The 11,911-nt window shown below is 44.2% G+C and overlaps 1 protein-coding gene across 1 annotated transcript in view; it reads left to right on the top strand.

Moving 5' to 3' along the window:
- Positions 1-1,047: 1,047 nt before the first annotated feature.
- Positions 1,048-11,911, top strand: part of nrbp1 (nuclear receptor binding protein 1) — a 90,414-nt gene continuing 79,550 nt past the window's right edge. Inside the window, exon 1 of the mRNA XM_068045499.1 lies at positions 1,048-1,606. Within this exon, the coding sequence (XP_067901600.1) occupies positions 1,433-1,606 (174 nt within the window). The 5' untranslated portion in view covers positions 1,048-1,432. The remainder of the gene's footprint in view (positions 1,607-11,911) is intronic.

The raw sequence follows: 11,911 nt of genomic DNA, 5'->3' as shown, positions 1-11,911 counted from the left end.
TACCATACACCCGGAAGCTAATAGTGGAACTACAGGTTCCAGAACCCTCTGAATTCAAAAAGGCGAAAATCGATTTTTAAAAAAAAAATCATATTTATTAGCTTCACACTCAATCTGACAGGAAATGATGAATAGGACCAGAGGAAATATGTGGATTAATAGTGTATATAAGCTATACACGATCAGGAAGAGCTTATTCCAAAGAAAAGGAATAAATGTCTGGAGAAATCTGTGGCAAGATTAGTGCCAATGACAAAACCATTCGAGGCCATTAAAAACCCAGTAGGATGTTAGGGTGGATGAGGAGTCAACTGCTAAGTGTGAAATGACCCTTCCTTGTTTTAATAAATTTTGCACATCACTGCCAGGAATAACCTGAAAGAAAGCCGGAGAAATCTATTCATTACAAAGACGGATGTGATGTCACTGAGGTGCCATGCTTAATTTAAGTTGCTTGACTTGTGAACTGCTAGAAATAAGATTGTTAAAGCAAATCAGTTACTGTGGTTGGGTCAGATCTGATCTGCTTGCAAATTTGAAGTTGATAAGATTAATATTAAAGAGATTTGCTGCGTTTTGAGTCGCAAGGGTTCCAATTGGTAAAGACTAAGCAACAAAACTGGAAATAATTTCCATTTGAAATAAACTCGGAAAGCAAGGACGAACAGACCCCTTATGTTATCTTCAAAAACTATAAATAGTAAATAGAGCAGCTGAAATCATTAACTTCGGACGCGGCAGATACACTTTAAACTGGTAGGATACATGGAAACCTCGCCTTTTCCGAATCTCATTGGCTACTGTAACTGTCAATCGTCTCCGGGGATCTGGGGGTTGCTTGTTACGGACGTCACAAGGAAGCTTTCGAGTCCATCCAATCACGAGAGGGGACGGAACCGACGTCCCTCCCTCTTACGTCATCCGCGCGTGACATAACCGTTAGGGAGAAACAGACGTCATTGTTTCCACCCCCCGCGGTGTGGAGGTCGGCAGATGATGATTGGTCTATCCGGATGCCAATCAAGCCGTTGTCAGGCGCCTGAGGGGGAAGTGGGCGGGGTGGCCTGAGCGAGTCAGGGCGCTCGAGCGAATGGAGCTGCTGTTTGTGGTCGCCATTAGCGTGCTGAGGGAAAGGGAACAGGGGGTTTGAGCATAAAAACCTGTGTGGGAAGCGGCAGGTCACCTGGATTCATTTTTACAGCTTCCACTATCTTAGGAAAAAGCTTGATTTCAATCATTTGACAGAGCGTGCTGATCTTTCCAATTCCTCTTACCCCCCCCCCCCCCCCCCACCTCACACACACCTTCTCCCCCCCGCCCCTCCCGCTTGTATCCGGTTATTCTCCAGTTCCAGACTGTCTGAGAAGCCGGGGCCATTCCAGCGGAGGACATCAGGGGGTGTGGCGGCGGCGGCGGCGTGGAGGGGAGGGTAATGTCGGAGGGGGAAAAAGCAGTGACGGCAGCAGTGGCTGCAGCTGCGGACAAGGCGGCGGAGGCCATGAACGCGGCCGCTGAAGTAGATGACGAGGAAGAGGAGGAGAGCGAGGACGAGAGTGAAATCCTGGAGGAGAGTCCCTGTGGCCGCTGGCAGAAGCGACGGGAGGAGGTGAGCTGATTAAAGGGACGAACAGGATGACCCAAAGGCAATTCATGCCTCCGCCAACGCTGTTTCCCTTTAATTGATGCATTTTAAACCAAAACTTCCCCTTTTTTGGTAGATAGATACAAGCTTAAATTTGAAACAAGTTTGTGCAAACTTATTTTTTGTTTCGTATACTTTTTTTTGCAAAGCAATAATATAAAAATAGAACATGCCGGTGATAGATCTCTCAAGGGCTGGTTTATGTCGGGGCTGTGGAGACTCGTGATCAGTTTGCAAAGTAGTAGAATGTAGTTGTTTTATAAAAATACTGATTTTTCCAGTGATGTCTGTAAAATGTGACGGTAATTTGGTTCTGGTGTCATGCTGTTATATTTTATAGTGGGTGCATCTGTTTCTTTTAAACCAAACTTTCTCTTCAGAAAATATCCAGAATTTGCATTTTAGTCGGCAAAGTTTGGAATATAGGAGGCAAATATTCTACTTACTCCATCGAATGGTAACTGTTTGAAAAAGTGAGCAGGGCAGTTTTATCTGGCTTGGATTTTGTTAGCAGATACTCTGGATAGAGACAGATGCCAAACTATCATGACTGAAACTTGGACATCTTACAGGCTGCTTCAAAGTGTAGTGATGGCAAGCTTTATTTCACTGCATACTATAGGAAATCAATTGCTCAGTAGTCATAAAAGTGATCCTTCATTAAAATTCAAAGAAATATATATTTTGTAGATTTGATCCCTCTTGTTATCTCGTCTGCTGTTCCAATTTTGGAAATACCATGCCCCAAAAGGAATAGCCCCATGTATGTTTATTATTTCACTCCATATAGGATTTATGACTCTTTCATGTGCCTGTCAGCAATCAGTTATTCACTGATTTAGATTTATGTAAGCTGTGCTTCCCAGCTGATCTTCATATCAAAAACCACTACCTTCCACTTTTCTAACATATCTGCCTCAGCTGATCTGCTGCTGAAACACTCATCCAGGCCTTGCCACCTCCAGACTTGATTATTCCAATGCTTTCCAGTCCTTGATGACCTGCAGTGGTTTTCATTCCACCGATGTAAGATTCCTATCCTTGTGTTTTTATCCGTTCATGGCCTCATCCTTTCCTACCTCTAACTCCTTCCAGCCCTGTTTTTCCCCCCCCCACCTAAAAACTCTACATCCTCAAATCCATGTACATACATACGAATTAGAAGCAGCGGTAGGCCATTCGGCCCCTCAAGCCTGCTCTGTCATTCAATAAGATCATGACTGATCTGTTTGTGTTTTGAATTCCACACTCCCATCTACCCCTGATAACCTTTGATTCCTTTACCTGACAAGAATCTATCTACCTCCGCCTTAAAAAAATTCAATGACCCCGCCTCCTCCACCTTCTGAGGCAGTGTGTTCCAAAGTCACACAACCCTCAGAAAAAATTTTTCCTCATCTCTGTCCCAAAAGGGCGACTCCTAATTTTAAAACAGTGCACCTAGTTCTGGATTAGCCCACAAGAGGAAGCATCCTTTCCACATCCACCTTGTCAAGACCGTTCAGGATCTTATATACTTCAATCAAGTCTCTCCTCACTCTTTTTCACTCCAGTGAAAACAAGCCCAGTCTATCCACCCTTTCCTCATAAGACAATCTGCTCATTGCAGGTATCAATCTAGATCTAATGTCAATCCAAACACACAGATATGGAGAGGAGTGACGAAAAAGTAGGTTTTAAAGAGGATGTTGAAGGAGGAGAAAGACCTGAAGACGTTTATGGAGAAAATTCCAGAGCTAAGGACCTAGACAGCTGAAGACCTGACTGCCACTGGTCGGGAGAAGGAAGTGGAGTGGGGGGGGGGGGGGGGGGGGTGCGCAGGAGGCCAGAGTTGGAGTAATGCAGAGTTCATGTTGGGTAGGGCTGGAGGAGGTTACAGGGAGAGGGGATTTGTAGTTAAGAATAAGAATTTTAAATTGCTGGTGTTTGAATAATGGGAGTCATTAGATCAGAATACCAGGGTGACAGGAGCTCAACTTGGTGTGGGCTGAGATATGGGCAGCAGAGTTCTGTTTCAGCTGACGTTTATGGTGATAATGGGAGGCCCGCTTGGAGACAGTTGAATCTGGAGGCGATAGACATTGATGGTAGTTTTGGTAGTGACTGGTCTGAAGCAAGAACGGCGGCAAGTGATGTTTCAGAATTGAAAGATGATCTCCAGAGGGGTTATGGGGTTGAAAACTCGGTTCATGGCCAAATGCTGAGGTTGGGGACAGTCATCTTCAAACTGAGTGTGGCAGTGAAGGGGCATAGAATTGATGATGTGGGTGCAGAGTTTGTAGCAGGGGGGTGTAGATCATATCTTGTTCTTCCCAATGTTTAGCTGGAGGAAATGATGGTTTAGCCACGTCTGGATGTTGGATAAGTAAGCTGACAATACTAAGACAATGGAGGGTTCCAGAGATGTTGGAGAGGTCGAACTGGGTGTTATCAGCATAAATAGATAACCTGAGTCCTCTTTTCGGATGATGCTATTGAGGTGTAGCTTGTATATGATCAGGGGTGAGGCTAGATCCATGAGTGACTGCAGAGTAAGCAGGTATGTGGTGGAAATAGAAGCTATTGGTGGAGATGCCCTGGTTATGATTGGATGGGTAATAGTTATGGGCTTTCTACTGGACAATGGCAGAGCAGTGTTTAAGGAAATTAGTCTGGTCGACTGTCGAAAGCTGTATAGAGGGACATAGAGGATGTCATTTGTGACTTTGATTAGTGCTGTGGCAGGGGCAGAAAATTAATAAGTGAACTTCAACTGTGGAGCTGTGGGAAAGATAGGCACAAACTTGAAAGGCAACAAAGTGTTCAAGAATTTTGGAAAAGGAAAGTAGTTTGCAAGGCCAGAGGAGTCTTCATTTTAGAGGAAGAGATGATAATGGTAGTGTTGAAAAGGTGACAGCACCTGAGTAGAGGGAACCATTTATTGTGTATTATGGCTAGGAAAGGAAATTGGATGGTCACCAATTTAGTGGGAACAGGGTCAAGGGATTACTTTTCATCAGTGTTCACTAAGGAGAAGGACAATGTAGGTGTAGAGATCAGGGAGGGGGATTGTGATATATTCGAACAAATTAGCATTGAAAGGGAGGAGGTTTTAGCAGTTTTAGCGGGCTTAAAAGTGGATAAATCCCCAGGCCCAGATGAGTCTCAGGCTGTTATGTGAGGCAAGGGATGAAATAGCAGGGGCTCTAACAAAATTTTCAAATCCTCTCTGGCCCTAGGAGAGTTGTCAGAGGCCTGGAGGACAGTGAATGGTAGCAAGAAGGGTAGCTAGGATAAACCAGGTAGTTACAGGCCAGTCAGCTTATCATCAGTGGCAGGGAAATGATTGGAAAAAATTCTGAGGGACAGGATTAATCTCCACTTGGAGAGGCAGGGATTAATCAAGGATAGTCAGCATGGCTTTGTCAGGGGGAGATCATGTGTAACAAACTTGATTGAATTTTTCGAGGAGGTAACTAAATGTGTAGATGAGGGTAAAGTAGTTGATGTAGTCGACATGGACTTCAGTAATGCTTTTGATAAGGTCCCGCATGGGAGATTGGTCAAGAAGGTAAGAGCCCATGGATCCAGGGCAATTTGGCAAATAGGATCCAAAATTGGCTTAGTGGCAGGAGGCGGAAGGTGATCGTCGAGGAATGTTTTTGCATTTGGATGCCTGTGACCAGTGTTGTACCGCAAGGATCGGTGCTGGGACCCTTGCTGTTTGTAGTGTGCATTAATGATTTAGACATGAATATAGGAGGTATGATTAGTAAGTTCACAGATGACATGAAAATTGGTGGTGTCGTAGATAGTGAGGAGGAAAGCCTTAGCTTACAGGACAATATAGGTGGGCTGGTAAGATGGGCAGAGCAGTGGAAAATGGAATTTAATCCTGAGAAGTGTGAGGTGATGCATTTTGGGAGGACTAACAAGGCAAGGCAATACACAATGGGTGGTAGGACCCTAGGAAGTACAAAGGGTCAGAGGGACCTTGGTGTACTTGTCCATAGATCACTGAAGGCAGCAGCACAGGTAGATAAGGTGGTTAGGAAGGCATATGGGATACTTGCCTTTATTAGCCAAGGCATAGAATGTAAGAGCAGGGAGGTTATGATGAAGCTGCATAAAACTCTAGTTAGGCCACAGCTGGAGTACTGTGTACAGATCTGGTCACCACACTATAGAAAGGATGTGATTGCACTGGAGAGGGTGCAGAGGAGATTCACCAGGATGTTGGCTGGGCTGGAGCATTTCAACTCGGAAGAGAGACTGGGATAGGCTAGGGTTGTTTTCCTTAGAGAAGGCTGAGGGGGCTCCTGATTGAGTTATACAAAATTATATGGGGCATAGATAGGAAGAAACTTTTTCCCTTAGCAGGGGTGTCAATAACCAGGGGGCATGGATTTAAGGTAAGGGGCTGGAGTTTTAGAGGGAATTTGAGGGGGAAAAAAATTTTCACCCAGAGGGTGGATGGAATCTGGAACACACTGCCTGAAGGGGTAGTAGAGGCAGGAACCCTCACAACATTTAAGAAGCGTTTAGATGAGCACTTGAAACAACATAGCATACAAGGCTATGGGCCAAGTGCTGGAAAATGGGATTAGGATCGATAGGTGCTTGATGGTCGGCACAGACACGGTGGGCCCGAAGGCCTGTTTCTGTGCTGTGTAACTCTTGACTGTTATTTAAATGGAGAGAGACTTCAAAGAAGTGCAGCATAGAGGGATCTGGGTGTTCTTGTGCACAAAACGTTAGCATGCAGGTGCAGCAAGTAATTAAAAAGACAAAAGGAATTTTGGATTTTATTGCTAGGGGGTTGGAGTTTAAAAATAGGGAAGTCTAGTTACAACTTTACAAGGTGATGGTGAGGCTGCACCTGGAGTACTGTGTACAGTTTTGGTCCCCGTATTTAAGAAAGGATATACTGGCATTGGAGGCAGTTCAAAAGAGATTCACCAGGCTGATTCCTGGGATGAAGGGGTTGACTTATCAAGAATGGCTAAACAGGTTAGGTCTGTATTCATTAGAGTTTAGAAGAATTGAAACTTACGAGATTCTGAGGGGGCTTGACAGGGTAGATGTTGAGAATATGTTTCCACTGGTGGGGGAATCTCGAACTAGGGGACATAGTTACAGAAAAAAGGGACACTCATTTAAAACTGAGATGCGAAGGAATTTCTCCTCTCAGGGTAATGAATGTCTGGAATTCTCTACCCAGAGAGTTGTGGCGGCTAGATCACAAAGTATTTAAAGAGGCGGTAGATAGATTTTTTAAATATCGGGGAGTTGAGGGCTATGAAGAGCTGGCACGAAAGAGGAGTTGAAGTCTGGGGCAGATCAGCCATGATCATCTTGAATGGCGGGGCAGGCTTGAGGGGTCGAATGGTCTGCTCCTGCTCCTATTTCTTATGTTATAAGTTCGGTGTGGGCGTGAGAAAATATGGGATAAGTTTTACCATGTCAATAAAGTGTCTTGGAGTGGCAAAAATATTTCATCAATGTCACTTCCATGTAATATGATATGCTGAGGGAATGTCTGTGGTAAAAATCCATTTTTCACTTCCTTTCTTCCAATCCTTTGTTTTATAATAATGCTTGCTGTGAAATGAAGGCACAAACAGCACTAATGGAATTAGCTAGGGAGAAGTTGCAATCTGTTTTTCTTCCTATTGTTTATGACCGAGCAAAGATTTGTTTGTCATGCATATTTGTGTTTTCCAGCTTTTTCTTTAGAACTGTGCAAGTTAGGCAAGGATAGGATCTGTCTGAATATTGGGCAGTTGAATAATGACAAATATCTGCAGTTGAATAACTTGCCTACACACTGACCTTCACCTATGAATCCATAGACTTGGATCAGATGGCAGCGAATGTCAGACAACTTGGGACCTTGCATAGCTTTTCAAACAAGTGTTTCTTTTGCCTCTGCTTATAAAGTAGATGGTTGGAGAGTTTATTTTTGTAACTTGTGTGCAACATATTGCCAGTACTCTGTCACCCTTAACGCTGGACAGATCTTGACTAATAAGTGTAATGGCACTGAGGAGTTCATATTTGGAATGAGATCAATAATCCGTAGCAAATTGGCTTGTTCTCTTAAGGTGCAACACAAGGCTTTCTTGTGAATGTTGCACTTCTGTGGTGAAATTTTGCCAGTTGTCACATGTGAAGGAGCAGCTAGTTTCTAGCTTAAAGAAGGTAAATTGAGGATTTTTTTACCCAAGGTGCAGCCCCATTTTTGTTTTAGTAGGGGGAACATGGTTGTTTCTTTTCCAAAGCTGACTTCTTGCCTCCAGAGAGGTATATCAGACCAGATCTCTTTCCTAGCTAGTTCACTGCATTGATCTCTCAGCTGGAGTGAGGTCTTGAAGTGGTTACATCAAAAAATCTGGGCCATAACTTTTGTCCAGCCAGAGAGCCGATATGGAACCATGAGATCCTGGGAAGCCATGCTTCCAATTTACCATCAAGTTTTTAAATGGATTTGAAGAAAGCACGACTCTTTAATGCTCTTTTATTCATTTAACTGAAATATAGCTGAATAGACATCTGACTGAACAGCCTGTAAATATTTGGTTCCTGCCAAAGCATGTAGCCAACAACTTGCATTTATATGTTTCCTAAACTGTTTAAATGCCCCAAGGCTGGACAATGACAAACACTTCGAAAATAAGGCACTGAGTATATTAGAATGGGAATTGATATATTTACATGATAAATGGCTGCTCATTTATAAAAGTGAAAAGCAACTTGCATGTAATTGACAAAAAATTGTTGGTGAATAATCTAGGAATTTATGAAACAAAAACAAGAAATGCTGGAATCACTCAGCAGGTCTGGCAGCATCTGTGGAAAGAGAAGCAGAGTTAACGTTTCGGGTCAGTGACCCTTCTTCGGAACTTATGAATGTGGCTGGCCAAATATTAGGCTGGGTGTCAAGGACGTTTAATTCTAATTAAGTAAGGTGGAACCAAAATATTGTATATGTTGGATAGCAAAAACAGATTTGTGTCGGTGAGTTCAGAGAACAGCAAAATGGCTGCAGGTTTCACCATTGTTTCATTAGCTAATTTCTGCTGGGATACAGAGTTCTTGGTGTTAATTTTCTCCCCTTTAGAACATAGAACATGGAACATTACAGCGCAGTACAGGCCCTTCGGCCCTCGATGTTGCACCGACCTGTGAAACCATCTGACCTACACTATTCCATTTACTCCTGACTTATGCTGGGATTTGCTGTAAAATGTGCCAACAGCCTGTTGTGCCATATGTATGGGTGCTGAATATAGCTGGCTATTTCTTGCAGGGTGTCGGGTTGGGGCATCGCAGGTAATCTTGATCTTCTGCTCACTCAAGTTCTGCATTTGCGCACTTCCCAGTAGGTATCATCTATTGGATTGAGAACCTGGGCTTATTTTTCATTTTTCCTTCATCACGCAGAGACCAAGGGCAATTGTAGTGTACTGCTGCAGCTAAGCTCATTTAATGTCCAGTTCAGTAGAAGATTAGGAACGTTACCTGGTCTGTATGGCTTTGTGCTGTGCTGCCATCAATAGAGAAGAATTTGAGCTGTTAAAGCAAAAGTAATGCTTTCATTTTCCTGAACTAATCCACACTGTTATGTACTAAAGATACTAATTCACCAACTCTAGATTTCTTAGAGTTCTTTTGACTGATATTGAATTGCCAATTTTAAACATTGGTTTTGGTGATTTTACCATTTTTTGGAAAAATTCAGAGACATGGAGCGGCGCAGCCTCACAGCTCCAGGGACCCGGGTTCAGTTCCAGGTACTGACTGTGCGGAGTTTGCAAGTTCTCCCTGTGACCACGTGGGTTTTCGCCAGGTGCTCCGGTTTCCTCCCACAGCCAAAGACTTGCAGATTGATAGGTAAATTGGCCATTGTAAATTGCCCCTAGTGTAGGTAGGTGATAGCGAATATGGGATTACTGCAGGGTTAGTATAAATGGGTGGTTGTTGGTCGGCACAGACTCGGTGGCCAAAGGGCCTGTTTCAGTGCTGTATCTCTAAATAAATAAATAAACAACAATCGTATGTTTGAGTGCTGGTGCAATTTGTCCCGTTATTGTGAAGGTAAGGTGAAAATCAATAGATGTTAGACTTTGGTGTGGAACTCCTTTGCACTAAAGGAGCTATGTTGCTTTGACTCAGACTTCAATCTGCTGATGAGAGAAAGAGAGAATAAACAAGTTTAAAAATTGAGCTAGACTTTTCCTAATACTGCCAGGATAACTAGCCTGTCTCAACAGTCACTTAATGTAGTGGCATTGTAAACTTGAAAAGTTTATACACAGAGTTGTTGGAAAATGCCAAGGATCAGCATTCAAACAAGTCCCTCAGTTTCAGGTAACTCACTCTAAGATTGAAGTATTATCTTCAGATAAATTCAGCTGTTCTCAGTAGTTACATTGTTTAAGAGTAACAAGGGCAGTTTCAGTGACTGCAACAACTACAGTGGAATGTCACTGCTCAGCATAGTGGGGAAAGTCTTCGCTCGCGTCGCTTTAAACAAACTCCAGAAGCTGGCTGAGCATGTCTACCCTGAGGCACAGTGTGGCTTTCAAGCAGAGAGATCCACCATTGACATGCTGTTCTCTCTTCGCCAACTACAGGAGAAATGCCGAGAACAACAGATGCCCCTCTACGTTGCTTTCATCGATCTCACCAAAGCCTTTGACCTCGTCAGCAGACGTGGTCTCTTCAGACCACTCGCAAAGATTGAATGTGCACCAAAGCTACTAAGCATCATCACCTCATTCCATGACAATATGAAAGGCACAATTCAACATAGCGGCGCCTCATCAGACCCCTTTCCTATCCTGAGTGGCGTGAAACAGAGCTGTGTTCTCGCACCTACACTTCGGTATCTTCTCCCTGCTGCTCTCACATGCATTCAGGTCTTCAGAAGAAGGAGCTTTCCTCCACACAAGATCAGATGGCAGATTGTTCAACCTTGCCCGTCTAAGAGTGAAGACCAAAGTACGGAAAGTCCTCATCAGGGAACACCTCTTTGCTGTAACAAATTTGGCCCAACCATCGGCCTCAAGAAAACAAACTTCATGGGACAGGACGTCAGAAATGCTCCATCCATCAATATCGGCGACCACGCTCTGGAAGTGGTTCAAGAGTTCACCTACCTAGGCTCAACTATCACCGGTAACCTGTCTCTCGATGCAGAAATCAACAAGCGCATGGGTAAGGCTTCCACTGCTATGTCCAGACTGGCCAAGAGAGTGTGGGAAAATGGCGCACTGACACGGAACACAAAAGTCCGAGTGTATTTAAGCCTGTGTCCTCAGTACCTTGTTCTACGGCAGCGAGGCCTGGACAACGTATGTCAGCCAAGAGCGACGTCTCAATTCATTCCATCTTCGCTGCCTCCGGAGAATCCTTGGCATCAGGTGGCAGGACCGTATCTCCAACGCAGAAGTCCTCGAGGCGGCCAACATCCCCAGTATATGCTAGTGAACCAGCGGCGCTTGAGATGGCTTGGCCATGTGAGCCACATGGAAGATGGTAGGATCCCCAAGGACACATTGTACAGCGAGGTCATCACTGGTTTCAGACCCACTGGCTGTCCATGTCTCTGCTTTAAAAACGTCTGCAAATGCGACATGAAGTCCTGTGACATTGACCACAAGTCGTGGGAGTCAGTTGCCAGCGATCGCCAGAGCTGGCGGGCAGCCATAAAGGTGGGGCTAAAGTGTGGCGAGTGGAAGAGACTTAGCAGTTGGCAGGTAAAAAGACAGAAGCGCAAGGCGAGAGCCAACTGTGTAACAGCCCCGGCAACCAATTTTATCTGCAGCTCCTGTAGAAGAGTCTGTCACTCTAGAATTGACCTTTATGGCCACTCCAGGCACTGCTTCACAAACCACTGACCACCTCCAGGCGCTTGCTCATTGTCTCTCGAGACAGGGAGGCCGAAGAAGAAGAAGAGGGCAGTTTCTCTGTAATCATCTGATTTGTTTGAGATGCAATAGTAAATGTAATTTACATTGTATATTTAATGTTTATGTAAGTTGTAGAAGTCGCTCACTTTTCTTCGTAAAGGTTTTTGTTGAGCACAATGCAGGTTGTCTTTTGTAGCAAGTACTCACGTGTCAAACAAGTAACCACTTCCTCTTAGAACCATCGAAAAAGTATGGCAAAGAAGGAGGCCATTCAGCCCCTCGTGTCCACGCTGGCTGAAAAAACTAGCTGCCCAAACTAATCCCACTTTCTAGCACCTGGTGCATAGCCTGCAGGTTACAGCACTTCAGGTGTATG

Source organism: Heterodontus francisci, chromosome 13 (assembly GCF_036365525.1).
Source record: "Heterodontus francisci isolate sHetFra1 chromosome 13, sHetFra1.hap1, whole genome shotgun sequence".
NCBI lineage: Eukaryota > Metazoa > Chordata > Chondrichthyes > Heterodontiformes > Heterodontidae > Heterodontus > Heterodontus francisci.
Note: the sequence above shows the minus strand (reverse complement) of the source record. Positions and strands in the feature narration are given on the sequence as shown.